At 46.5% G+C, this 24,074-nt stretch overlaps 1 protein-coding gene across 9 annotated transcripts in view; it reads left to right on the forward strand.

Annotated features, from left to right (window-relative positions):
* Positions 1-24,074, forward strand: part of YAP1 (Yes1 associated transcriptional regulator) — a 111,710-nt gene that overhangs the window by 35,457 nt on the left and 52,179 nt on the right. For all 9 annotated transcript variants that reach the window (XM_035722680.1, XM_035722682.1, XM_035722681.1 and 6 more), the window contains exon 3: positions 15,013-15,128. In XM_035722680.1, the coding sequence (XP_035578573.1) occupies positions 15,013-15,128 (116 nt within the window). The remainder of the gene's footprint in view (positions 1-15,012; positions 15,129-24,074) is intronic.

Genomic DNA, 24,074 nt, shown 5'->3' on the forward strand with positions numbered 1-24,074 from the left:
AGCGTCTGCCTTCGGCTCAGGTCATGGTCCCAGGGTCCTGGGATCGAGCCCCGCATCGGGCTCCCTGCTCAGCGGGAAGCCTGCTTCTCCCTCTCCCACTCCCCCTGCTTGTGTTCCCTCTCTCGCTGTGTCTCTCTCTGTCAAATAAATAAATAAAATCTTTAAAAAAAAAAAGAATCCATTATTTTTATGTAAGTATATTACATGTGAATTACAAGTCTAACAAAATGAATTCCATAGATAACCAAATAAACTTCCTGCTTTTGTGAACCTCTCTCAGTTATTAATCATTTCGTTCACAAAAGAGAATTTTAAAGAGAATTTTAGTGAAACTCCCAATCTAGGAACCAGCGTCCTTGTGTTTTAGATTCCTGGAGCTTGGGCGTGTTCTCAGTAAGCTGATAGGTGTTTGGCATCTTCATCCACAGAGGAGAGATGCCTTCTTCCTGCAGAGGAACTCCTCCTGGAAACAGACTCCCGAGAACTACATAGTCTGACTAGCAGCCTGTTCCTTGAGCCGCGTCTCATGCAAAATCCAGGATCCAGCCCACTAACCTGCTCTAAGTGACCATGCCTGTGACTCCTGTTTGCAGGATAGCCTTCTCGTTAATTCCCTTGTAAGGACTGTAACTGTGACTTTTTGTAACATATTCTACCAATATCCAAAAAAAATCCCCTTCAAGAAGGTGTTAATATATTTCATAGTATAACTGAATTTCATAGTCATTTAACTTGCAAGGTTCAAAGAAGAAAACTGTATTTTCAGTGACAGGATCACATTTCAGTTGCAACTTTAAAAAAGCAAGTTGAATGCTAGTTTTCAGCCTGAACAAATGTTCTCATTCTGGTGAACTGGGGAATTTACAAAGTGAGTTTTCTATTTTTAATGAACATGTTAAGTCCAGAGGAGACAGAAGAGAAGCATTTAATCTGTATTTATAATTCAGAGTTGATAGACTACTGCATGCATGTTCTCTGTACTTAATAAGGCCAGCATGGCTTGGATGAGTGTCTAGCTTTCGTTTTCCTAAAAAACAGCACCATGGCATGACTACACAGAGAACTAACGGGTAGAGGGAAGATGGGTAGTGACTACTTGGCCATGGACGAAAGAACCCTCCTCCCTCCTTGCCAGTTTAAAATACATAGGCCTGGCAAACCGCCTTATTAGTGTCTGTAGTAGTTCTTCGTGTAAAGTTTATTCATGTCTTCATTATCAGTTAATACCAATAACTGGAGTTTAGCTAAGTGGGTCTGTCACTCCATTCAACATAAATTTTCCCCAAGTGTCCATGGACTGATGAATGGATCAAGAAGATGTGGTGTATGTACACACTGGAATATTACTCAGCCATAAAAAGAATGAAATCTTGCCGTTAGCAACGACGTGGGTGGAACTAGAGAGGATTATTCTAAGTGAGATGAGTCAGTCGGAGAAAGACAAATACCGTATGATTTCGCTCATATGTGGAATTTAAAAAGCAAAACAAATGAGCAAAGGGAAAAAAGAAAACCGAGAGGCAAACCGAGAAACAGACTCTGAACTACAGAGGACACCAGAAACTAATACACTGTATGTTAACTAACTGGAATTTAAATAATAAATTAAAACAATTAAAAATTTTTTCAGGTGTTACCATCAGATACTTATTTACTTTGAAAATGGTTATATGGATAAAATGGTTCAGTAGACATTCAGAAAGTGAAGTATTGGTTCTTATTTATTGGAAACTGAAGTTGAGGTCCAGAAGTTCAAAGGACTTGACCGAGGTTAGGTACCCGAAGTCTCAAGTAATTAAACAGAGTGCCCGTCCATCACCGTGTCGTATTCTCTCTTCTGATCATGGAGCCTCTGGAGGCCTTAACAAAGGTTCAGAGTTAGCCAAGTAATATGCTCTAAAGTGACAGCTAACTGTTAAATAACAGAACATCAAAATAAGTTTTTTTATAACATTTAAGGAAAGGCAGTTAAGGCTAAGTAAGACTCTGTGCTTACTGCTCATTTCTGTAGAAACCATCTGTCATTTTTCATCATATCCTGAAAGTGCAGAGGAGAATATGTACAAGCTAACTTGCAGGTTTGGGGTCCCTTGCCTAGTTATTTTGCTAATTTAGATGATTGAAGGCATTCTGCAGTGTTACTAAACTGTTGCTTAAGGCAAGTGGTGGTTAAAAAAAAATGTATAAGGTAATTGTATTATTTTCATCAAAATGGGGGTAGGGGGTGCCAGCAGTTCATGTTAAAAGTTCCATATATGTTTTTATTGGTAGGCCCATCTGCCTACTTTGCTTAGAACGGTTTATTGTGGGGTTTTTTTTTTTTTCTTTTTTAAAGATTTTATTTATTTGCTAGAGAGAGAGCACGAGCAGGGAGAGGGCGCAGAGGGAGAAGCAGGCTCCCCGCTGAGCAGGGACACCCCCCCCCCGCAGGACTGTATCCGGGGACCCTGGGATCCTGACCTGAGCCAACGGCACATGCTTCACCAGCTGAGCCACCCAGGAGCCCCAGAGTGTGGGTTTTCTTGACTGCCTTCCTGGCGCTCTACCATCTGGGAAATATGTCCCAGACTGTTGTGCTGGTCCTGTGTTAATATTTTGGGTGGCTGAAATTCTGTTGTATTGACCATCGAATGTAGCCGTAGATGTGAGGTGAGTATGGTTCCAGGTTTGTCAGTAAATGTGGTTTCCTCACAATAGACACAGGAACCTGCAGAGTGAACAGATCCCTATTTGGAAGCTGGTGTCTGATGAGATGCAGGAAGCTGATGGTAGCTTTGTTTGACTGCCTCAACCTGTCTCCTCCGTCCTGCCTTGGCAGATGAGCTCGAGTTGGTGCTCAGCACACCTGTTCGCTCCCCTTCACGGGTTTTCTCCCACCGCCCAGGCTGACAGTTATAAAGTGAGGGGGGCAGTCCTGCCAGTGTCTTCAAACAGGGTACAAGAAAGAGCACTTCTTGACGTCTGACATGTGGTAGTTTCACTGAAAACAGTATTTGCTGAGGAATATCAGTTTAAACAAAACGGGAATATGAGAAAACCAGCAGTCATCTTTTGAAGAGACTGGATTCTCTCTGGCTTTCCTGTAAATAAATGAATTCTGATTCTATGTAAGGATCTCAGACTGTGAAAGAATATGTAAAGTTGCTAGATCATTTACTCTCTGATCTCACTGTGCTTAAAAATATTCCAGGTAATTCTGACGGAAATGGTTTAAGGGCTGCATTTTGAATAACATCTGTCTCTCTGAATTCCTCAGGTTTTTTTTTTTTTTAATTTGGTCATAGTTCTGCCCCTTTTTCCCTTTTCTCTTCTTTTTTGAGGATTTTATTTAAGAGAGAGAGAGCGTGGTGGGGGGGGGGAGGAGCAGAGGGAGAGGGAGACAAGCAGACTCTACTGAGTGCAGAGCCCAACAGGGGTCTCGGTCTCATGACCCCGAGATCACATCATGAGCCGAAACCCAGAGTCGGGCGCCCAGCCACCCAGGCGCCCCTCTTTTTTTTAAGGTGACTCTTAAGGGAGCTAGGTTGACCTTCTACTTTAGAATCCAGAGACTTGTTATTTTAACACAACTGTGAATCTCAGTATGTTTGGTGACATCTGTCATTGTCTGTATCATGAAATAAGAAGGATACAGAAATACTTCTTTTGAACTCTCGGGGAGAATGTTTTCAGTCATTGTGGCATTATGAATAGAATGTCACAGGCCCTAACTACAGATGAAAGCCGTCTGGGATCAGGATTCAGAGAACCTTCTGTTGGTTTCAGGAAGCGTCCCCTTGAGTTTCGGCATGATTCTCATGACTGACTGCACCTTCCTCACCCCTTCCCTGAGGAGTAACCGTTTCCAAGGGGAGACGCATTGAACATGTCACTCTCTTATATGGCAACATGGCTAAGTCCTGTGTTTTTTTTTTTTAAGTTTTTTTTTTTTTTTTTTGAGCACGAGATGAGGGTAGGGTCAGAGGGAGAAGCAGACTCCCCACCAAGCAGGGCGCCCGATGCGGGACTCGATCCCAGGACTCCAGGATCATGACCTGAGCCGAAGGCAGACGCTTAACCAACTGAGCCACCCAGGCGCCCATGGCTAAATCTTGGTTAAGTTGATTTCATACTTGTGAGCAAATGTTAATTTTATTTAGCCCAAGGGCATGGGGTCCGATTAGAGTGGTGTACAATTTGTAGAGTAAAATCAGTTGTCGTGTTTGCTTTTATGTGTTTCTGCCCATACTTGTTCATATTTTAGCCCAATTTTAATAGTCTCTAGTGATAGCTCACTTAAATTTCAATTTAAGGTTCTGATTTCCAGTTGTATAAAACTGTGTTATCCCAATGGCAGAGTTTGTAAGTATTCTCATCCTTATCAAGAAGTTATAGTCTGTGTACATCTCTGAACTTTTAAGGGTCTAAAACTAGTCCCTGGTAAATCTATACAATTATAAAAAGCATATGGTTGTGGCTTAGGAATTGTAGCTCATACAAGGATTAGATTGAGCACAATGTGTCATTGTTCCTAGAACCAATTAAGCTTGTAGGTTTAGCTAGCTTGGGAACAGCCTCTAGCATGTGACTCTATAAATAAGACTTGCACAACAAACATGGGCTTGATAAGTGAGCAGTAAATCCGGGCTGACTGCCCACTCTTCTAAATTTTAACACCGGTCCTGCCATCATAGTATTTTGAGGGCCTGATAGCAGTTACAGAACTTTTAAAATTAAAATGTTCCTCATGTCTATTTTGTACTGTTCCTGGTTTTCCAGTTTAAATCTTATTTTTGTTGTTTCCTAAAAGTCAACTTCTCTTAATAAAAAGAATCCTTTAGTTTGACTACTTTGCTTTTCATTGGATTTTAGGTTTTATAGTCTTACACATCTGTAAGTACGAATTGTCTTACTTTCTTTAGGAATGATGGTGATTTGTTTGCTCAGATGTCTCTAACATAGAAGCACACCACATTTTTGTCATTTCATTTTGTTTACCTTTATTGGGAAAAATTAGCAATTTCTTTTCTTCTTTTTTTTAATGAGACTGGTCATTTTGTTTCAACACTTTTTTTTTTTTAACTTTTATTTATTAAGGAATCTTTACCTCCAGTGTGGGGCTTGAACTCACGGCCTTGAGATCAAGAGCTGCACGCTCTGCTGACTGAGCCAGCCAGGTGCCCCGGAGAAATTAGGAATTTCTATCCCTTCCCATAAGCCTGTGCAGCAAAGATGATTTCAGAAAGATGTATTTTATCGAGGGTTACTATAAGCAGGTCACTTCTGCTAAATGTTTTGGTTTTCCCCTATTGTAACACGATGAAGAAGGTCTGAAAGGTGTTTTAGGAGATTAAACACTTGTCTGGTGTATTTTTAGAAAGTTTTCTGTTCGTATAGTTTATTAATTATGTTGTTAAATTCTTACAACTGATTTGTGGCATCAGACATCACAGAATCTTGGCAGAGTTGGAAAGAACCAGTTTAGTTAGGTAGCTCTGGGCAGGTATAAACAGCTTAGTAAGACTACACTGCTGGGGGCACCAGGGCCGCTCAGTCGTTTGAGCATCTGCCTTTGGCTCGGGTCCTGTGCCGGACTCCCCGCTCAGTGGCGAGTCTGCTTCTCCCTCTCCCTCTGCCCCCCCCCCGCCCCACCCCTCATGCTCTCTTCTCCCCTCTCTCCTCTCAAATAAATAAAATCTTAAAAAAGACTACACTGCTGGGATTTTGTGAAAGGTGGGTTTTACTGGTTTAGAAGAAAAACTTTCAAAAGTGGATTATGGAAGGAGGTGAACAGTCATAGGATACGGTTGGTTCATAGCCTCATTGTAACGTTTTACAGACTGACAAAGCTTATGTTGAGGTGGTAACTAAAAATACCAGGGGGAATATTACTGTCGATAAAGTGATTATCCAGAAAGGATATACTGTTAACAGATTTCCCAACAAAACTAAATGTAGTTAATTGCCTTGCAGAAAATTTTGGCATATAATTAAAATTGTACAAAATATACTTGATGTATGAAGTGGAGTTTTACGTGTAAATGTGGCTTTTGCCTACATGAATGTCTGCTAGGACATTCTGAAGTTGCTGAAGCCTGCACTGCAGGAAATCAAGCATCCAGCACCCTCCCCCATTAAATGTTTGCAGTAGGACTGTGATAACCAGAAATGCCACCCCCAGCCCCTTTTCTAAATTGAGAACCATTGCTCCAAATAAAAACGTCGGTAATTATCAGCTCAGTTGTTGAGAGTCCGCAGTGCGTTTTGCTGTGTTTTGTTTTTAAAGGCGTGGAGTGGAGAAGACCGTGGCCAGTGCCTCCAGCGGGGTATGTAACACGCGGGACCCCAGGGTCGTGAGATCGAGCCCCAAGTGGAGTCTGCTTCAGTTCTCTCTCTCCCTGTCCCCCACCCTCCTCTTAAAAAAAAAAAAGAAACTCATCAGTATTTTTTTTATAACTGTAAAACTTGTTTCCCATTATGTTGCTTAGGGTCCCTTGTAAGGGTTATGGATTCAGTATTTGATAATACAGCATAGAACCAAGAACCTGAAGAGCGTCTTAGAGTTTGTTGGAATGGGCTTTGCTGGCACATAAGAGATGCTGCCCTTTTTCCCCTTCTTTTGCCTTGGTTTATGTCAACAGACTTGAGTCTCCCGTAGTTTATGTGAAAGAATAATTGTCTGAAGAGATTTTCACCAGTGGATGTTCTGAGACATCTGGTTACAGGGCTGAGGTTTCTTTTATTCCCAGATTTCTTTGTTGCTCCTGCCCCGGGAGCCTGGACGCCTCCCCTCGCGCGCTCCTTTCCTCGTTCCTTCTTCCTCTCAGCTGAGAGCTCCGTGTGCGTTGAGCTAATGGTGCAGAGACCTTGTCATCCTTTCTGCCTCCTTCTGAGACCTGCCGTCTTGCTTCACACGACTGTTCTCACTCCACGTCTTCTTGGCTTGGCCCATCCCTCACCAAGATTCTCTGTCTTCAGTATTGGACAAGCACAGGAATGAAGTCAGGAAATAGATTTGAGGGCCTTTTGTGCACCAGGTGCCGCAGTACTAGTTGGCTTTTATATGTATTGCTGTGTTTAATCCTTGCAACCCTGGGAAGTAAGCAAATAAATCATTCCCACTTTACTGACGATGAGACCGTTTGACAAAACAACCTACCTGTACAACCCAGATTATCACTGTCAGAGTGGGACTTGAATCCATGTCTGCCTTCTTTTTCTTGCTGTTCTACAGAGAAGCTTCTGAGAGGAGGCATTTGGGTCTTGAAAAGGTTTGGTAGAATCAGGTGTTTTATAAAAGGCCAGTTGGGGAAAAGATGACCTGAAGTAGTCTCGAGAAATGTAGCAGATGTTTCACAAGAATCAGATTCATATTAGACTTATATAGCTGTTGGTTATATGGTGCTGGTAACACTTGATTTGCATAACACTTGATTTGCATAAGGGATTTTGTAATGAGATCTGTGTTGTCCAAACCATTCTCTAGGATCCGCTTCCAAAGTGGGCGCACTGCTCTTCAGAGAATGCATTTGTGTGTATGTGCCATTGTGACAGTGTTTGTTGACGTAAAGAGTAGAAAGAACTACTTTTGGTAGGTTCTGAAAGATGATGTGACAGGAGTCTTTGAAACCAACACTTAGACACAACGAGAAGGCAGTGCCTAGTTAGGGAAGCAACTTGCACGTTACCATATCTGTCTTAAGTCACAGCGCCAGAAATCTTGCTTCTAAATTAAGAAACAAAGTAGGAAAAACAAAAACCAGCATACATTTTCAGAGTACAAACCACCAATTTAAAGGAAGAGAAATAGCATAATAGCCCCATAACCAATTTATGTCTTTACCAGTGTCAGCAATTAACCGATCACTAACATTCTCTAATGATTGTATGCATGTTTTCTGTAATAAAGGCAGCCTTCTGTTCTGATGGTGGAGCTCATTTGCTAGTCCTGGATTAGTCTTAATAGTTGATGAATTGGAAAAGAAAGCATTTAAAAGGATTCTGAGTCTCTTTTTTAATTACATTCCTTGAAGAAATTCTATTCTGCTAGAGTGGCAGTTTAGCATTTCAGAAAATCCTTTTCTACTTCGAGACCATAGGGTGGGTGACAAGAGCAAGGAGCTGTCAGTCCTGGCCTTGCTGCTGCCCAGCAGTGTGACTGGAGGCCGCCCTTCGGTTTTCCTGAGCCCCCCCGTGTCCCGTTTGTTGGGTAGGATTGTTCTGAGCAGTGAATGAGGGTCGTTTGGGGAAGGGTCCATTCTTCGGGAGCGAGGTCTTGACTGCGTCCCCCGAGGCCCTCCCATGCTGCCGTTGGGCCCCGGGAAGAGCTGCAGTGTCCTGTGGGAAGCCCGCGGAGGTTGGCTGCTTGGTTGTGTGTGGTACGCCCAGGGTTTCCGTGGGGAGGCAGTACGTGTATCTCACGTGTGGGGAAGTGTCTGTGGGACGGTTCTTTCTTTCTTTGTTTCTTCTCAGTTATCTCTACACCCACCGTGGGACTCGAACTTAAAACCCTGTGATAGGAGTCACACACTCTCCCACTGAGCCAGTCAGGTGCTCCTGTGGGACATTTCTTGACATTCAGAACCTATATAGAGGGTTTCTCCTGCCCTCTTCCCCTAGTGTCCAAGGGATCTGTGAGAAGTTATGTTTGTGTATCACTGATCGCATCATCTGGAAGCCCTGGGCACTTCTCTCCACCACCACAGTCCCTTTGTATTTCAGTGGGAGCGATGCAAAGGAACGCTGCGATCCTGGGTTTTTGTGCTGGTGTTGTTGCAGCGATTTCTGCCTCCTTGTGCTTCATTTCTGCAAGGGTTAGGGGAAGGGAGGGGGCGATGGAAAGGTTAGTCTTAAGAAATCTAAATAACACGCCAAATGCTCTCACATCGTAAGAGGAAGTCTCAGGGAGGACAAAGTGCAGATTTTGTATCAGTTCTGAGTTAAAACCCAGCTCTGCTACATACTGGTCATCTGCCCCGGACATATCCCTTTGTCTTAATACATTGTAGGTTGTTTTGTTGTTTGAGTGTTTTGTGGTTTTTTTTCCCTGAGGAGTCCTGAAACAATGGCATAACATCATCCTCCCTGTTGAACGATGGTCCTGGGGAGGTGAGAGTTTGGGGTCTCCCCATCGAAGCTGCAAGGAGCCTTTCATGTTCTCACGGTTTCCTCAGTAATTTGAAGATGTGACAGTAATATTGTTATTCTTTATAAGGTCAGAATCCTTGCGTGTTCAAGGCCCAGGTTTGAGCTTCGTGAGACATACGTGTTATGGGAGAATATAAAGAATATAAAGCTCCTGAAATACACCACAGCCGCAGTTAACTTGGGGGGCTATGCAAAAAGTCCATTGCTAATCGTTTACTTCAGTATTTCTGCCCCCTTTTTGGTTCTGTATACATTTTGCTAAGTCATCCAATATGCAAGACCAAATTCTGCAGTGTAAAATAAAGACAAAAGCCAGGGGGGAGGTGGCCCTGTGTGCACAGGAGAGACCGCTGTCCGCCGTGGCCTTGCTCGGAGCACAGCAGGTTCCGTCTCACGGCTCGGACACTGGCAAGGTCATCGTCGGCCAGCTTCGGCTGCCCCACAGGACGTCACCAGGTTATCTGGGTCCTAAAGCAGCTGCTTTTCTCTTCCAAAATAATAACAGATTCATTTACATATTTTGAAGGGGCTGTAGGATTTCACACTTCCTATGGTAGTAAGTTCAGTATCTAGACTGTTCTTAGGAACATGATAAACTGAATCTTTGTTTCTTTGCTGTGTCTATATATTTTTAACTCTGAAAACACTGTTTTATGAGTTTTTTTAAATTTCATCTCCTTGGTTTATATATTTTGATTCTGTTATTTATAATTTGGCATTTTTAGAATTAGTATAGTTTATTTTTTTATTAGCATGATGTATTATTTGTTTCAGAGGTACAGATCTGTGATTCATCATCTTACACAATTGTCTTTCTCTGATTGAGTTATTTTGTTTAGCATAATACCCTCTAGTTCCATCCACATAGTTGCAAATGGCAAGATTTCGGTTTTTTGATGGCTGCATAATATCCCATTGTATATATGGACCACATCTTCTTTATCCATTCATCTGTCGATGGACATCTTGGCTCTTTCCACAGTTTGGCTATTGTGGACATTGTTGCTATAAACATCGGGGTGCACGTACCCCTTCGGGTCCCTACATTTGTATCTTTGGGGTAAATACCCAGTAGTGCAATTGCTGGGTCGTAGGGTAGCTCTATTTTCAACTGTTTGAGGAACCTCCATACTGTTTTCCAGAGTGGTTGCACCAGCTTGCATTCCCACCAACAGTGTAGGAGGGTCCCCTTTCTCCGCATCCCGGCCAACATCTGTTGTTCCCTGACTTGTTAATTTTAGCCATTCTGACGGGTGTGAGGTGGTATCTCATTGAGGTTTTGATGTGGATTTCCCTGATGCCGAGCGATGTGGAGCACTTTTTCATGTGTCTGTTGGCCATTTGGATGTCTTCTTTGCAGAAATGTCTGTTCATGTCTTCTGCCCATTTCTTGATTGGTAGAATTAGTATAGTTTGACAAAATTCTTTTCAGCCCTTTTTCAGGTTAGCATTTACATGAAGTCTTAATCACCCACGTTTTGACCTAAGGCTTTAAAATCAGCACATGCTCCGGGAGCACTGCTGGGGTCCAGCACTGTCCCAGGTGCATCTCCTTCAAGAAGCTGATACCCTAGTGGTAATAGAAATTGTGTTTCATAGTATTCTGGCATCTATTTTTTTTAAAGATTTTATTTATTTTCTTGAGAGCAAGAGAGCTTAAGCAGGGGGAAGCGGCAGGGGGAGAAGCAGGCTCCCCACCAAGCAGGGAGCCTGATGTGGGGTTCGATCCCAAGACCCCAGGATCATGACCTGAGCTGAAGGAAGATGCTTAACTGACTGAGCCACCCAGGTGTCCCTATTCTGTCATCTTTTATTGAATCTTTAATACCCATGGCTTTTTATTCTACCCTGGTAGTATTTATGCAATATTTTTGTTACTCAATATGTATTACAAAGCATTCACATTTCTGAGTGCTGTCCTTTCATAAATTTGTTTAGTACATGAACTGTTTTCAAAATTCCTGGATACCACACACAGTCCTGTTGTGTCCTGGATATGGGCCTTTGTAGAAGTCCCTGAGTTTTCTTTTTTTTTTCCCCTAAGATTTATTGATTTATTTTAAAGAGGGGGGAGGGGCAAAGGGAGAGAATACTCAAGGAGGTTCCCCGCTGCGCAGGTGGGACTCCATCTCCCGATCCTGAGATCATGACCTGAGCCAAAACCTGACTGTGCCACCCAGACGCCCAAGTGCCTGAACTTTGTATTTGCGTAGTGGGGTTACCAGTAAGACCAGCCTCATTAATCATCTTATTGTTTCTTAGGAGAATTGAAGTCCTCACATCAGAACTCATTCTACTTTTACCAGCCAGTGAAATTCTTTGCTTCTGCTTCATCCACCTCCTGTTCCAGTGGAAGCAATGTCTACATTCTACATGTCTACATCCTTCCTACCCTCTGATGGAGGACTCCACCTCTTCAGGGATCCCTTAGCACATTTTCAGCTAATCAGTTTCTATTCACATTTAAACTTGCGTTTCTTCATCTTAAAAAAAAAAAGAAAGAAAAACTCCTTTGCATCTGGTTGTGGTTTTGCTTTCGTCCCTGAGCATAACTGCATTTGTCTGCTTCCTTACTTCCCTCGCATTCACTGGACCCCTCCTCACGCCACCGAAGCTGCTGCTGCCGCCAAGCCAGGGGTCTCCTTGTGGCCGGCTCCAGGGCATCTGTCACCCTGACCCCTATAATTTCATTTTTGGGTGGAGTCAGTAAGGATACAAGGACTTTGAGAGAATGTTGGGTGTTCTTAGGCCAAAAAAGAAAAAAAGGTTTCTTTTCATTAATTCCTTGACAGATATTTATCAAACACTCTTCTAATCATTGAAGATATAGTAGTTAACAAAATGAGTAAAAGTCCCTATTTCTCTGGAGCTTTTGTTAGTTGGAGGAAACAGGCGAACAAAGTAAAATAGGTCAGATAATAATAAAGGATTATCAGGAAAAAAAATTAAAAAGAGGGAGTGTAAGTTTCATTAGGGTAGATTTTAGGTGACGTGGTTAGGGGAGGCCTTGCTGAGAATGTGACAGGAGAGCAAAGACCAGAGGAGGTGAGCGCAGGTACCCTGAAGTATCTGGGAGGAAAGCAGACCTTGCCAACTATTCATGTGGTCTTAGCAAGAATACTTCTTTGAGGTATGAAATGTTTTTATAAAGATTCTTGTTCTAATGATTAAAAGGAAGGCTGGATATCTTGGGGTATACGTTTCAAATTGACTTATTAGGATAAAACAGTATTTTTCATGATTTAATATTACAGAATAAGACAAATTCTAAGTTAGTTTTATTTCACATTTTCTTTGGCATCTAAGTGATTGCATGCTTTTATAGTTGGACAATTTAGATAATGACATCTTTATTCCTTAAAGAGCTATAGATGTTTTTTAGGTAAATGTGCCATTAGCTGAGGTAACTATACTATGGCTTTATGGGACTCTCAGCTAATTTACTGGGGTTTAACAGCTGTTTCAGGAAGAGAAATTTTAGCATTTATATGCTTATGTAACATTTCAGCAAAATAACTGATCTTCTGAGAGTAGTAAAACTATATATTCTCAGTATTCAAACCCTGCTTTATTTCAAGCAGAAAGAAGCTCTAAGAACAAATGTACAGATTGGTGTCCATATTCCAGAAGCCATCAGAATGGGGTCTTCCTCAGCCCTCAGGTGGAGCCTTATTTAGTTAAGAACGGATTAATATGATTTGTGGAATTGGTTAGTTTTCAGAGAAACCCAGCTGTTGAGTATTTAGAAAACCGTTCACAGTCAGAATCTTGAACTCGCTTCCATTCTATCTCCCTCCTCTTCTGTACCCCTTACAGGTGGGGGGACTTTAGGAGGTACTAGACACAAGGAGTAGGCAGGGGCACATACTTTGAAATTTAGGAGCCAGTAGTAATCACTTGGCCATTTCCTTTCCTAGTTTCATAACATTAAACAGGCGGTGAGAAACATTTCTCTAAATTTTGTTTTTGTGGATTGTAAGCTTCCTTCCAGTACGATTGTATCAATTACCACGTGTGTATCGCTTGATATCTGTGACTATGAGAATCTGCCTATCTAGAAAACATTCTGTGGTTTTATTTAGTGGCTCATAGGGAGGGTTGAAAGGGAAGAGGAGGGGGCTCTTACTGGGTTTGATCAGGATCCGGTCTCTTCTGGAATGGGGTGCTTCCGTGGCAGGATGGAAGAAAGGTTTCACCTGCGTCGTCTGGGCCTGAGCGAATGCTCGTGCTCATGCTTACAAGCGTGTAACTGCTGGGAGAGTGTGCTGGTCAGTTGCGGCTGGAGAGATGATATGCTCCACTATATAAACAGATACTCTGAGTATTTGTAGTTGGTCTGCAGGAGCCTCCGACTGGACAGGTCCCACTGCCGTTCGGAGGCGGACAGGCCTTCCGTGTTCTCCTCTCCCTGTTCTCATCCCCTTTCTTCTTGCCTGGGAACTCAAATAATTCTCCCATTGCTAGTAGATAATACTTGAGGTTCATCCCAGCCAGAGTGCAATGATCCTTTCTTACTGTCTTACTGATGAGTTACATTCTAGTTCTATTAAAGAAAAGTTAACGATAGAGTGTCATTTCCTCACCATTGACAGGAGATGATTCAAGAAGAGAGAGCTCAGATTTGACATTTAAACAGCCATACAAAAAATGATTGGAGCGGGAGGGGACTTCTTAAAAATAACCCTGTTTTTGGCCACTCCCCCAATCAAAAGTAATGTTAGTTTATGATTATTTAATAATAGGAAAACCGAGCATAGCAGAGTTCTGTAATTTTGCCATCTAGAAATAAACACTGTGGAAACATTTTGATGTCTGTCCTTCCCATGTTTTCAGCGCACACACACGTAGGCTCAAACCATACATACTATTTTACAAACTACTTTAAAAAGCAGTATTACAAATATTTTCCATGTGATTAAATATTCTTCTAAGATATTTTCAGTAGCTGCATTGTAGTGTATCATATTTTATAATATTTAATTGGCCAGTCCCTTTCATTAGATGTTAGCTGGCTTTCAAATTTTTACTTTTATAAATTATACAGAGAGAACTTTGCATCAGTGTGTGAATACTTCTCTGGCTATTTCTTCAGGATAATTTCTTAAGTAATTTCACATATTTAGTGTTTCTAGTTTCTATTTCACTGAAGCAAACTTTGCTGGAAGAAGAAAACTAGTATTTCTGAATGATCCTCCGCCAGATTCTGTGCGAGATGCCTGGTAGTCTTAGAGTTCACAGAGTCTTCAACACTTTTTATCCAGTTCTATAGATGAACAAATCACTATGCGTATGTGATAAGATACTTTGCTGTAAGGTAACAGTATTTAACATTTAAATGTTTTGTTCAGCAACTAACAAAGACCTTCGATGGTCACGAGATACTGAAAACTTACAGATGAAGGTTTTAATTCTGTTTTGGCTTTGGAGTATATATTTATAATAAGACTTTTTCAGCCTTTTGTGTTTTACCTGAGGGACTTTAGATCTAAAAACTATATGTTAATTGGCATTCTTAGCTCCCAGAGAAGATAGTGGGTGATTCCCTTGTGAATTTGGGGTTTTGATCATATGACTGCTGTCATGGATGATTAATTTATAAATCGCCTTTTATCCGCAAATTAGAAGCAGATAATAATAGTCCCTGGTGAAAATGGTTTCCCTTCCCTTAAAGTTGCAAGTGTGGTTTCTCAGATCTTGCTCGGATAGAATCTGGGAACTGAGAGTGGACCACGTGGTGCAGGGATGAGGGAGGTTGGCAGAGGAAGGATGGGTGCGCGACCAGTCCTGACTGCATGGGAGAGCCCATCGACTCTGCTCTGGGAGGTGGGGCTGGGGCTCCGGGGACCCGGTGTGTGTTGTCTCACGCAGTGGTTTGTTGTGTCTCAGTCACATCGATCAGACGACAACGTGGCAGGACCCCAGGAAGGCCATGCTGTCCCAGATGAGTGTCACGGCGCCCACCAGCCCCCCAGTGCAGCAGAGTCTGATGACCTCGGCCTCAGGTGAGTGAGACACTGTCGTCCCAGCATGCCAACGAAGGCTTGTGCACGTACAGGAGTCTCTGCAGAAAATGGTAATTACTCTTGTACGGAAACTGGAGCATGGGTGACGGTTCATTTCTATCTGGTTTTCTGTGGGAGGCCTACCTTTTCACATAAATGTGCTTTACCCAAGCCTTGTTTAGTCATTAATTCATAAAGGGGCTGCCAACTGAAAGCCAGCATTTTTAAAGTCTCACTTTTGAAGTCATATGGCGGAGTCCTCATTTGGTTAATTTTGACATGCTTGTGTTTGACTCTACTGCTTTTCTTTTGTCTTAAAGTTGGAGGTTTCTTTCTTCCCTCTGTGCTTTGGATGGGAAGCCAAGCTATGGTGTTCTTAACTACCATTTATCTATTTATTTGAGAAAGAGTGAGCAAGAGAGAGAGCACGAGCAGGGGGAGAGGGAGGGACAGAAGGAGAAGCAGGCTTCCCGCCGAGCAGGGATCCCGACGCGGGGCTCCATCCCAGGACCCTGGGATCATGACCTGAGCCGAAGGCAGACGCCTAACGACTGAGCCACCCAGGCGCCCCTCATAACTGCCTTTTGAAGAGCATATTTATTCTGCCTTGAAAGTAACTGGAAGGTAGCAACGTATAAACCCCAAGCATCTTTATGAGGTTTAGTATTTGTTATTGAACACATTTCCACCATTTTCACAGACAACAGACCTGTGTATGAATCTTTTTTCTTATTTGGCAATGTTTTTAAACCTGCTGTTTTTCCTCATCTATGTAATGCGGATTACAATGCCCATTACTAGAGAGTGGGAAATATTAAAGGAAATAAAAGAGTAAGTATAAAGCTTTTATTTACAGTTCTGGTACAGAACAGGAACTCAGTAAAGGTTTAGTTACTTCTCTAGTCTGTTAGATATCTTTGTTCTGTGGGCCCAAGGCCATAGTTAACCCCATCGTGCCTCTTTGTGCACAGTAGGAAGAGGTGCCCCTTCCTCTGGGAAGATGCAGCTCCAGCCGTGGCACCAGGGCTTGGAGCCTGGGGGCTGGATCTCTGAGCACTTGCCTGCACCCCACACTTCCCCCTTTGCTGAGTGCCCCGGTCCCGAGCACGGGTGGCAGCCACAGTGACGGGCAGCCCTGGGGCCTCGATGCTTCTCCTCAGGGTTCCCAGCCTCCTTGTCCGGTGCACCGACCAGCACAGTGTGGGCGGCCGCCGGGTGGATTTTCTCCAACAGCAGCCTTTGCAAAGGAGCCACCACCGTGTGGGCATCTGTACAATAGGGCTCCTTGCCTAGGAGAGCTCACAGGGCTCATTCTGCCCCCTCCTGCCCCCGGAGATGGTGCCAGTGTGTGGGGTTCTGCTCCTCCGTGACTCTCTGCTCTTGCCTTTGGTGGGCTGAACACTTGAATTCTAGAGAGTTAAGTGCTGAAAACAAAAATGACACGAGATTCAGGACTAAGCTGGTCTTGTCATAAACTTTCTTTATATAAACTCTTGAAAAAAGATTAATTCCCTAAATCTTCCATTTTAGTTTATTTTAATAGGAATATATTTACTTATTTTCAGAATCTGTTTTATGTGTAATATTTAAATCAAAAGTTTCAAGGCAAAATACTATGCAAGTATTGACTAATATTTTTACTTGATATCTAGGTTTTTTTAATCATCAAATTTCCAAATAAAGGTGAAAGCTGCCTTGTATTTATAGTCCAAAGAAGATGATTCACATTATTCATTCTGTCACGCTCCACCTAAAACCATGCCTTGGAAACTAGTAATAAATAACTCATTAATTTAAGGTTTATTTTGGAAGATTTAGGCATTTTGCATCTAACAAGGTTGATTGTGATTCTTTTAGAACCTTGGTTTTTTTTTTTCCTTATTAATTTTTCTAATGATAATGGCCTGAGGAAATAGGGAGAATTTGTATTCAAATTTGTGTTTATTTTTTTTTAAAGATTTTGTTTATTTATTTGACAGAAAGGGACACAGCGAGAGAGGGAACACAAGCAGGGGGAGTGGGAGAGGGAGAAGCAGGCTCCCCGCGGAGCAGGGAGCCTGATGCGGGGATCCATCCCAGGACCATGACCTGAGCCGAAGACAGACGCTTAATGACTGAGCCACCTGGGCACCCCTCAAATTTGTGTTTAAAATAAAAAGTATATATCAAATTGTTTTTAGTGGGTTTCAGAATATTTGTGTTTATATTTCCAGCTCTTTTATGAAGTATAAAATGTTTTATACACTGCATGTAAATTAGGAGGCATGCTTACTTGTAGTTGTGTTTAGTAAACAGAGGTGACATTGGCAGGGACAGTTGGAGAGGAGGGTATGGACAGAAGTTTGGAGGTACAGCATTGGCCTGAAATGGGACAAGCCCCCGAGAGAGGCGTGGACGTGTAGCCATGGTAGTAAGAGTGAGCCCTGTCAGGCATGCTGCTGGGGTCTGCTTGGACTCCGCCCGTGAATCCTCAACAGTGGCCGTTGAAGTTCCTTGCTGGCTTTCTGTTGTTGTTGCTTTGGGTTTTTTAAAGATTTTTTATTTATTTTACGAGACAGTGAGAGAGAGAGCACGGGCAGGGGGAGTGGGAGAGGGAGACGCAGACTCCCCGCCAAGCAGGGAGCCCGATGCGGGACTCGATCCCAAGACCCTGGGATCATGACCTGAGCCCAAGGCAGACACTTCACCGACTGAGCCTCCCAGGCGCCCGAAGTTCCGTGCTGTTATTATCATTCTCACTTTCCATCTGAGAGAATTTAAGTAACTTCTCCAAAATCACATGGTTGGTCAGTGGTTGAAGCTGAGACTCAGTGCTTGGTAGGGGCTCCTGAGCCGGTCCTCTTACTCTGTGTGGGGTTAGGGTTAGGGCCAGTGACAGAGAAGAGCCTCCAAGCCCGCGGAGGGGCCAGGCCCTGTGAGTGCACGGGAGGCGCACTGGGGAGCTGCTGCTGCAGAAGGTGGGCAAGGGGGTGTTTGCTGAAGGAGGTTCTGTGGGTCACACAGTACACAGGGCACCTTCCAGGAGGGGGTGCTGAAAGAGGACACTCAAGGTCATTGTCTTCAGCGGGCTGGTTGGACAGTATGAGGGGTTAGGGAAGGAAGAGACAGATGTGGTAAAACCTAAGAAGTGTATTTTTAACCCGAAACCAAAAACTGATCCTAAAAAGGAAAGGGAGTCACCAGAGTTTCAGAAAGAGAAATGATTCAAAATGAGAAATATTAAGGATATAAGGGTATGTGGTCATATATCCTTAAGTGTGGATTATTGTGAGTCTGGTCCCCAGCACAGACAGGCACCAAGCCGAGGTTAGCACTTGTGAGGCCTGCAGGCCTCTGAAACACGCCCTCGAGTCTTGTCTTTCATTTCTTCCAGGTTAGTGCACGTTCAGGAACAAACAGGACTTTGACACGGTCCTGAAATGCTTTAGGATGAGTGTCGCGAGAACTGCAGTCTTGCTGTTCCTCACACTCACGTAAAATGACAGCTCAGATGTCCCTGTAGGAAGGTCTTGGGCCAAGGACTCCCCTTCCCTCTGGAAGCACGGCAGTCTGTGGGGGCCATGCTCGCTCCGGGGAGGGGTGCACAGCCCAGTTTCTCAAACAGCTGTCAAGAGGGCAGGACCTTCTCTCTCTCAGGGGTTCTCCGTGAGAAAAGCCACAAACCCAAAGCTCATCTGTGCTTGGATAATAATCTTTTAGAGCCTGGAGACAGGAGCAAGGAGAATTGTGAGGGTATTTCAATAAGTTTTGAGGGCGTTTACTGTAACAAAGCAGCAAATGGCTTCCAGCTAAGCCATGGTATTTACAGTTTTCACCCTGAAGGGAATGCCTTCTGAACCTGCTAATCTGAAACTTCAGATAAAAGGGAAAACCCGCATGCCTCTTCTGAAGTACTTCACTGGGTCAGTTAGCAACTTGATTTACATTTTTATCGTTAATTATTTAAACAAGAACTTTCTATTTTGCTTTTTTTTTTTTTTTAAAGATTTTATTTATTCATGAGAGAGAGCGAGAAGCAGAGGGAGAAGCAGGCTCCCGTGGAGCAGGGAGCCCGATGCGGGACTCGATCCCAGGACCCTGGGACCATGACCTGAGCCGAAGGCAGACCTCTAACCAACTGAGCCACCCGGGCACCCCTGGTAGAGATTTCTTTTAAAAAAACTATTTAACTTATTTGAGATGATTGCCCTTTAGAAATTCTGTTACGCGAGTTACACTTACAGCACATGAACAGCCCTTCGATGCCTGGTTGGGATCTGTATAAAATAGTCCTCCATACTGAGAGTTTGGCCAACATTAGTGACTGTTGTGTTAGACATTAGGAAATACGGACTTGGGGAGAGAAAAGTGTGATACTCCTCCTTTGACCAGCTTTATCTGTGTGAAGATACTAATTTTTTAGTAGTCATTCATTAACAGTGACCTGCAAGATAGCTGAATCTCAAAGCAAATAGTAAGTCAAGAAAGTACACTCTGATGATCCAGAGATAACTTGACACCAAAGGGCTGCTAACCGTTTAGAACCATTAAAAATCATAAGTCTTGACTTAAATTAAGCAATAACCCAATCTTCTGCTTTTTAAAAACATGTCTTTGGTAACAATCCAAAGTCACATGTCTTCTGCAGGTACATTTTAAAGGATTTGTTGTTTTTGTATTTTAAAGTGAGGCATTTATTTGGCTAATGTCCAAATCTAGCAGTGCAGCGCTTTCAGATTTCCCTGTTAATGAAAACCTGTGTGGGAAATTCCTGGGGAAATCTGTCTTTTTGGGTGGAGCAGATGCTCTCTTTATCCTGGAAGAGGATGCTCAGCACCTTCTCTGTGGTGGGGAAGACGTTCAGAAGCACGCGGGGTGAGGGGTGCCGAGCTGCCCCCCTGCCCGCCCGCACCGTGCTGTGTCTGTGTGGGCACCACAAACCAGCGGGGGAGAGAGATGGTTCCCCAGGAAAATGCCAGGTTGAGAGTGGATGGTAAATGGGAAAAGGGGACAGGTAAAAGCAAAAAGTAAAAACCTTAAAAAGCAAAGAAAGGGTGAGGGCGGAGCTGACAACAGGTTTTGGAGCTGGTAATTCCTGCTTCCTGTGTTGTGGCTCACCGGCTTTGAATTCTGCTTTTCACCTCTGGAGTGAACGGAGAAGGGCTGGGGAATAAGGGTTCGGGTTGGCTGGACGAGGGTTTGGACCCCAGCTCTGTCACTCCCTGCCTGGGAGGCCTTGGACCAGCTTCAGGAGTCCGGTGCCACATTCCTTCCCTTGGGAAGTGGGCATAAGGACTATCGCTGAACTCCTGGAGCTGGAATGCCGCGGTCCCCCCGGGGGCCACGGCGGGTGATGGGGGCGCAGTTCCAGAGTAACCGCAGCGCGCGGTGCTCGGTGCCCACGGCAGATAGAATAAATGTCATCTGATCCCGTAGTTTACATTTTACTCCATTTATATTAACAAGCAGCCACTCTTCACTTAAGGTAATTTTTTATCACCAAATACGGGTCATTGGTCCTTACCCAAGACGTGTGTTAACTTCTGGCATTTAGAAATTCTTAAAAGATTCTCTGTTTGGTATATGTAGGTGGTAGAGTGTTAAATATAAATACGGTTTTCTTCTCCTACACGAGTTAAAATTTTTCCCAAAAGTTCTTGACTGTTTTTAGATGAAAATTTTGTTAATCTGAAGTCATAACAAATGGAACGAGATACACTAAAGTATATCAAACAGGAGTAAAACTGTGACAAAGCCCGAACTCGGAGCAGTGAATGCAGTAGGAGAGACAGCGTACTTATTACTTATTCTCAAGCTCCTATCCCAAATGTCTTTTTTTAAACCAAAGTTGCTTCTTTTGGGAATGTACGTAAATTAAGAAAAGATGGCCACAGGCAAAGGGAAAATAGTCAAAAACAAAAGCGTAATAATCAAAAGTAATTCCCAGGAAACTTGGTTTGTTTTACATAGTTTGTGTGTTGACTGTTTTGATAATTAAGTTCCTGAAGAATGGCTAGTAATACGGACAGAACCATTGTGCTTCTCCCGAAACACCACGCAGCGGCCGGCTCAGGAGGCACGGTCGCGCGTGGACGGCGCGTGGCGGCTGTGAAGCCCGGAGTGCCGCTCGGGGAGGGCGTCCGGCGGCTGTGGGTCCGTGCTGCCCCCGCCCGCACCGCACGCGCAGCCCCCCCCCCCCGCCCGCACCGCGCCCCCGCCCCCGCACCGCCCCCGCCCGCCCCGCGCCCTCGCCCCCGCCCGCACCCCGCACCGCGCCCCCGCCCGCACCGCGCCCCCGCCCCCGCACCGCCCCCGCCTGCACCGCACGCACCGCACCCGCCCGCACCGTGCCCCCGCCCGCACCGCACGCGCCGCCCCCGCCCCAACCGCCCGCACCGCGCCCCCGCGCGGCCCCCCCCGCCGCCCCCGCACCGTGCCCCCGCCCGCACCGTGCCCCCGCCCGCACCGTGCCCCCGCCCGCACCGCGCCCCCCGCACCGCGCCCCCGCCCGCCCCCGCACCGCGCCCCCGCCCGCACCGCGCCCCCGCCCCCGCACCGCGCCCCCCGCCCGCACCGCGCCCCCGCACCGCCCGCACCGCCCGCGCCGCCCCCCCCCCGCCCACACCGCGCCCCCGCCCCGACCGCCCGCACCGCCCCCCCGCCGCCCCCGCACCGCACCGCCCCCGCCCGCACCGTGCCCCCGCCCGCACCGCACGCGCCGCCCCCGCCCCAACCGCCCGCACCGCGCCCCCGCGCCGCCCCCCCCGCCGCCCCCGCACCGCGCCCCCGCCCGCACCGCGCCCCCGCACCGCCCCCGCCCGCACCGCACGCACCGCACCCGCCCGCACCGTGCCCCCGCCCGCACCGCACGCGCCGCCCCCCCCCCGCCCGCACCGCGCCCCCGCCCCAACCGCACGCGCCGCCCCCCCCCCGCCCACACCGCGCCCCCGCCCCAACCGCCCGCACCGCCCCCCCGCCGCCCCCGCACCGCACCGCCCCCGCCCGCACCGTGCCCCGCCCGCACCGCGCGCGCGGCACTGTTTGGTCGCGGGGTTTCGTCCCGAGGGCTCGGCTCCGGGCCGGGGCGGTGAGTGCCTTTCCCCTCCCGTCCGCTGGGGGGCGCGCTCGTTAACAGACTCCAGTCCTGACTCTTGACTTAAAAACCTGTTCCAAACAAGAGTAAAACTTAGAATCACCTAGGCAAGGCAGCAACGTTTGCCAAGTGGAACAGTAGGCGTTGGCTGATAAATTCTTTCCTAACGCTGAGTCTAAAACTCCCAGGGTAAGGACCCCCGCCCGCAAGTGCGCCGGCCTGGAACGTCTGAATTGAGGGCTGTGTGCACGCGCTCACGGGTTGGTCCTACAAGCCGGGGCACTCGGACAGTGTTCGCTGTTGGTCCTACAAGCCGGGACACTCGGACAGTGTTCACTGTTGGTCCTACAAGCCGGGGCACTCCGACAGTGTTCGCTGTTGGTCCTACAAGCCGGGGCACTCGGACAGTGTTCGCTGTTGGTCTCTACAAGCCGGGGCACTCTGACAGTGTTCGCTGTTGGTCCTACAAGCCGGGGCACTCGGACAGTGTTCGCTGTTGGTCCTACAAGCCGGGGCACTCCGACAGTGTTCGCTGTTGGTCCTACAAGCCGGGGCACTCGGACAGTGTTCGCTGTTGGTCTCTACAAGCCGGGGCACTCTGACAGTGTTCGCTGTTGGTCCTACAAGCCGGGGCACTCGGACAGTGTTCGCTGTTGGTCCTACAAGCCGGGGCACTCGGACAGTGTTCGCTGTTGGTCCTACAAGCCGGGGCACTCGGACAGTGTTCGCTGTTGGTCCTACAAGCCGGGGCACTCGGACAGTGTTCGCTGTTGGTCCTACAAGCCGGGGCACTCGGACAGTGTTCGCTGTTGGTCCTACAAGCCGGGGCACTCGGACAGTGTTCGCTGTTGGTCCTACAAGCCGGGGCACTCGGACAGTGTTCGCTGTTGGTCCTACAAGCCGGGGCACTCCGACAGTGTTCGCTGTTGGTCCTACAAGCCGGGGCACTCGGACAGTGTTCGCTGTTGGTCCTACAAGCCGGGGCACTCGGACAGTGTTCGCTGTTGGTCCTAAAAGCCGGGGCACTCGGACAGTGTTCGCTGTTGGTCCTACAAGCCGGGGCACTCGGACAGTGTTCGCTGTTGGTCCTACAAGCCGGGGCACTCGGACAGTGTTCGCTGTTGGTCCTACAAGCCGGGGCACTCCGACAGTGTTCGCTGTTGGTCCTACAAGCCGGGGCACTCCGACAGTGTTCGTTGTTGGTCCTACAAGCCGGGGCACTCGGACAGTGTTCGCTGTTGGTCTCTACAAGCCGGGACACTCCGACAGTGTTCGCTGTTGGTCCTACAAGCCGGGGCACTCGGACAGTGTTCGCTGTTGGTCCTACAAGCCGGGGCACTCCGACAGTGTTCGCTGTTGGTCCTACAAGCCGGGGCACTCCGACAGTGTTCGCTGTTGGTCCTACAAGCCGGGGCACTCCGACAGTGTTCGCTGTTGGTCCTACAAGCCGGGGCACTCGGACAGTGTTCGCTGTTGGTCCTACAAGCCGGGGCACTCGGACAGTGTTCGCTGTTGGTCCTACAAGCCGGGGCACTCGGACAGTGTTCGCTGTTGGTCCTACAAGCCGGGGCACTCGGACAGTGTTCGCTGTTGGTCCTACAAGCCGGGGCACTCCGACAGTGTTCGCTGTTGGTCCTACAAGCCGGGGCACTCGGACAGTGTTCGCTGTTGGTCTCTACAAGCCGGGGCACTCCGACAGTGTTCGCTGTTGGTCCTACAAGCCGGGGCACTCCGACAGTGTTCGCTGTTGGTCCTACAAGCCGGGGCACTCGGACAGTGTTCGCTGTTGGTCCTACAAGCCGGGGCACTCCGACAGTGTTCGCTGTTGGTCCTACAAGCCGGGGCACTCGGACAGTGTTCGCTGTTGGTCCTAC

This window comes from Zalophus californianus, chromosome 11 (assembly GCF_009762305.2).
Source record: "Zalophus californianus isolate mZalCal1 chromosome 11, mZalCal1.pri.v2, whole genome shotgun sequence".
Lineage (NCBI taxonomy): Eukaryota > Metazoa > Chordata > Mammalia > Carnivora > Otariidae > Zalophus > Zalophus californianus.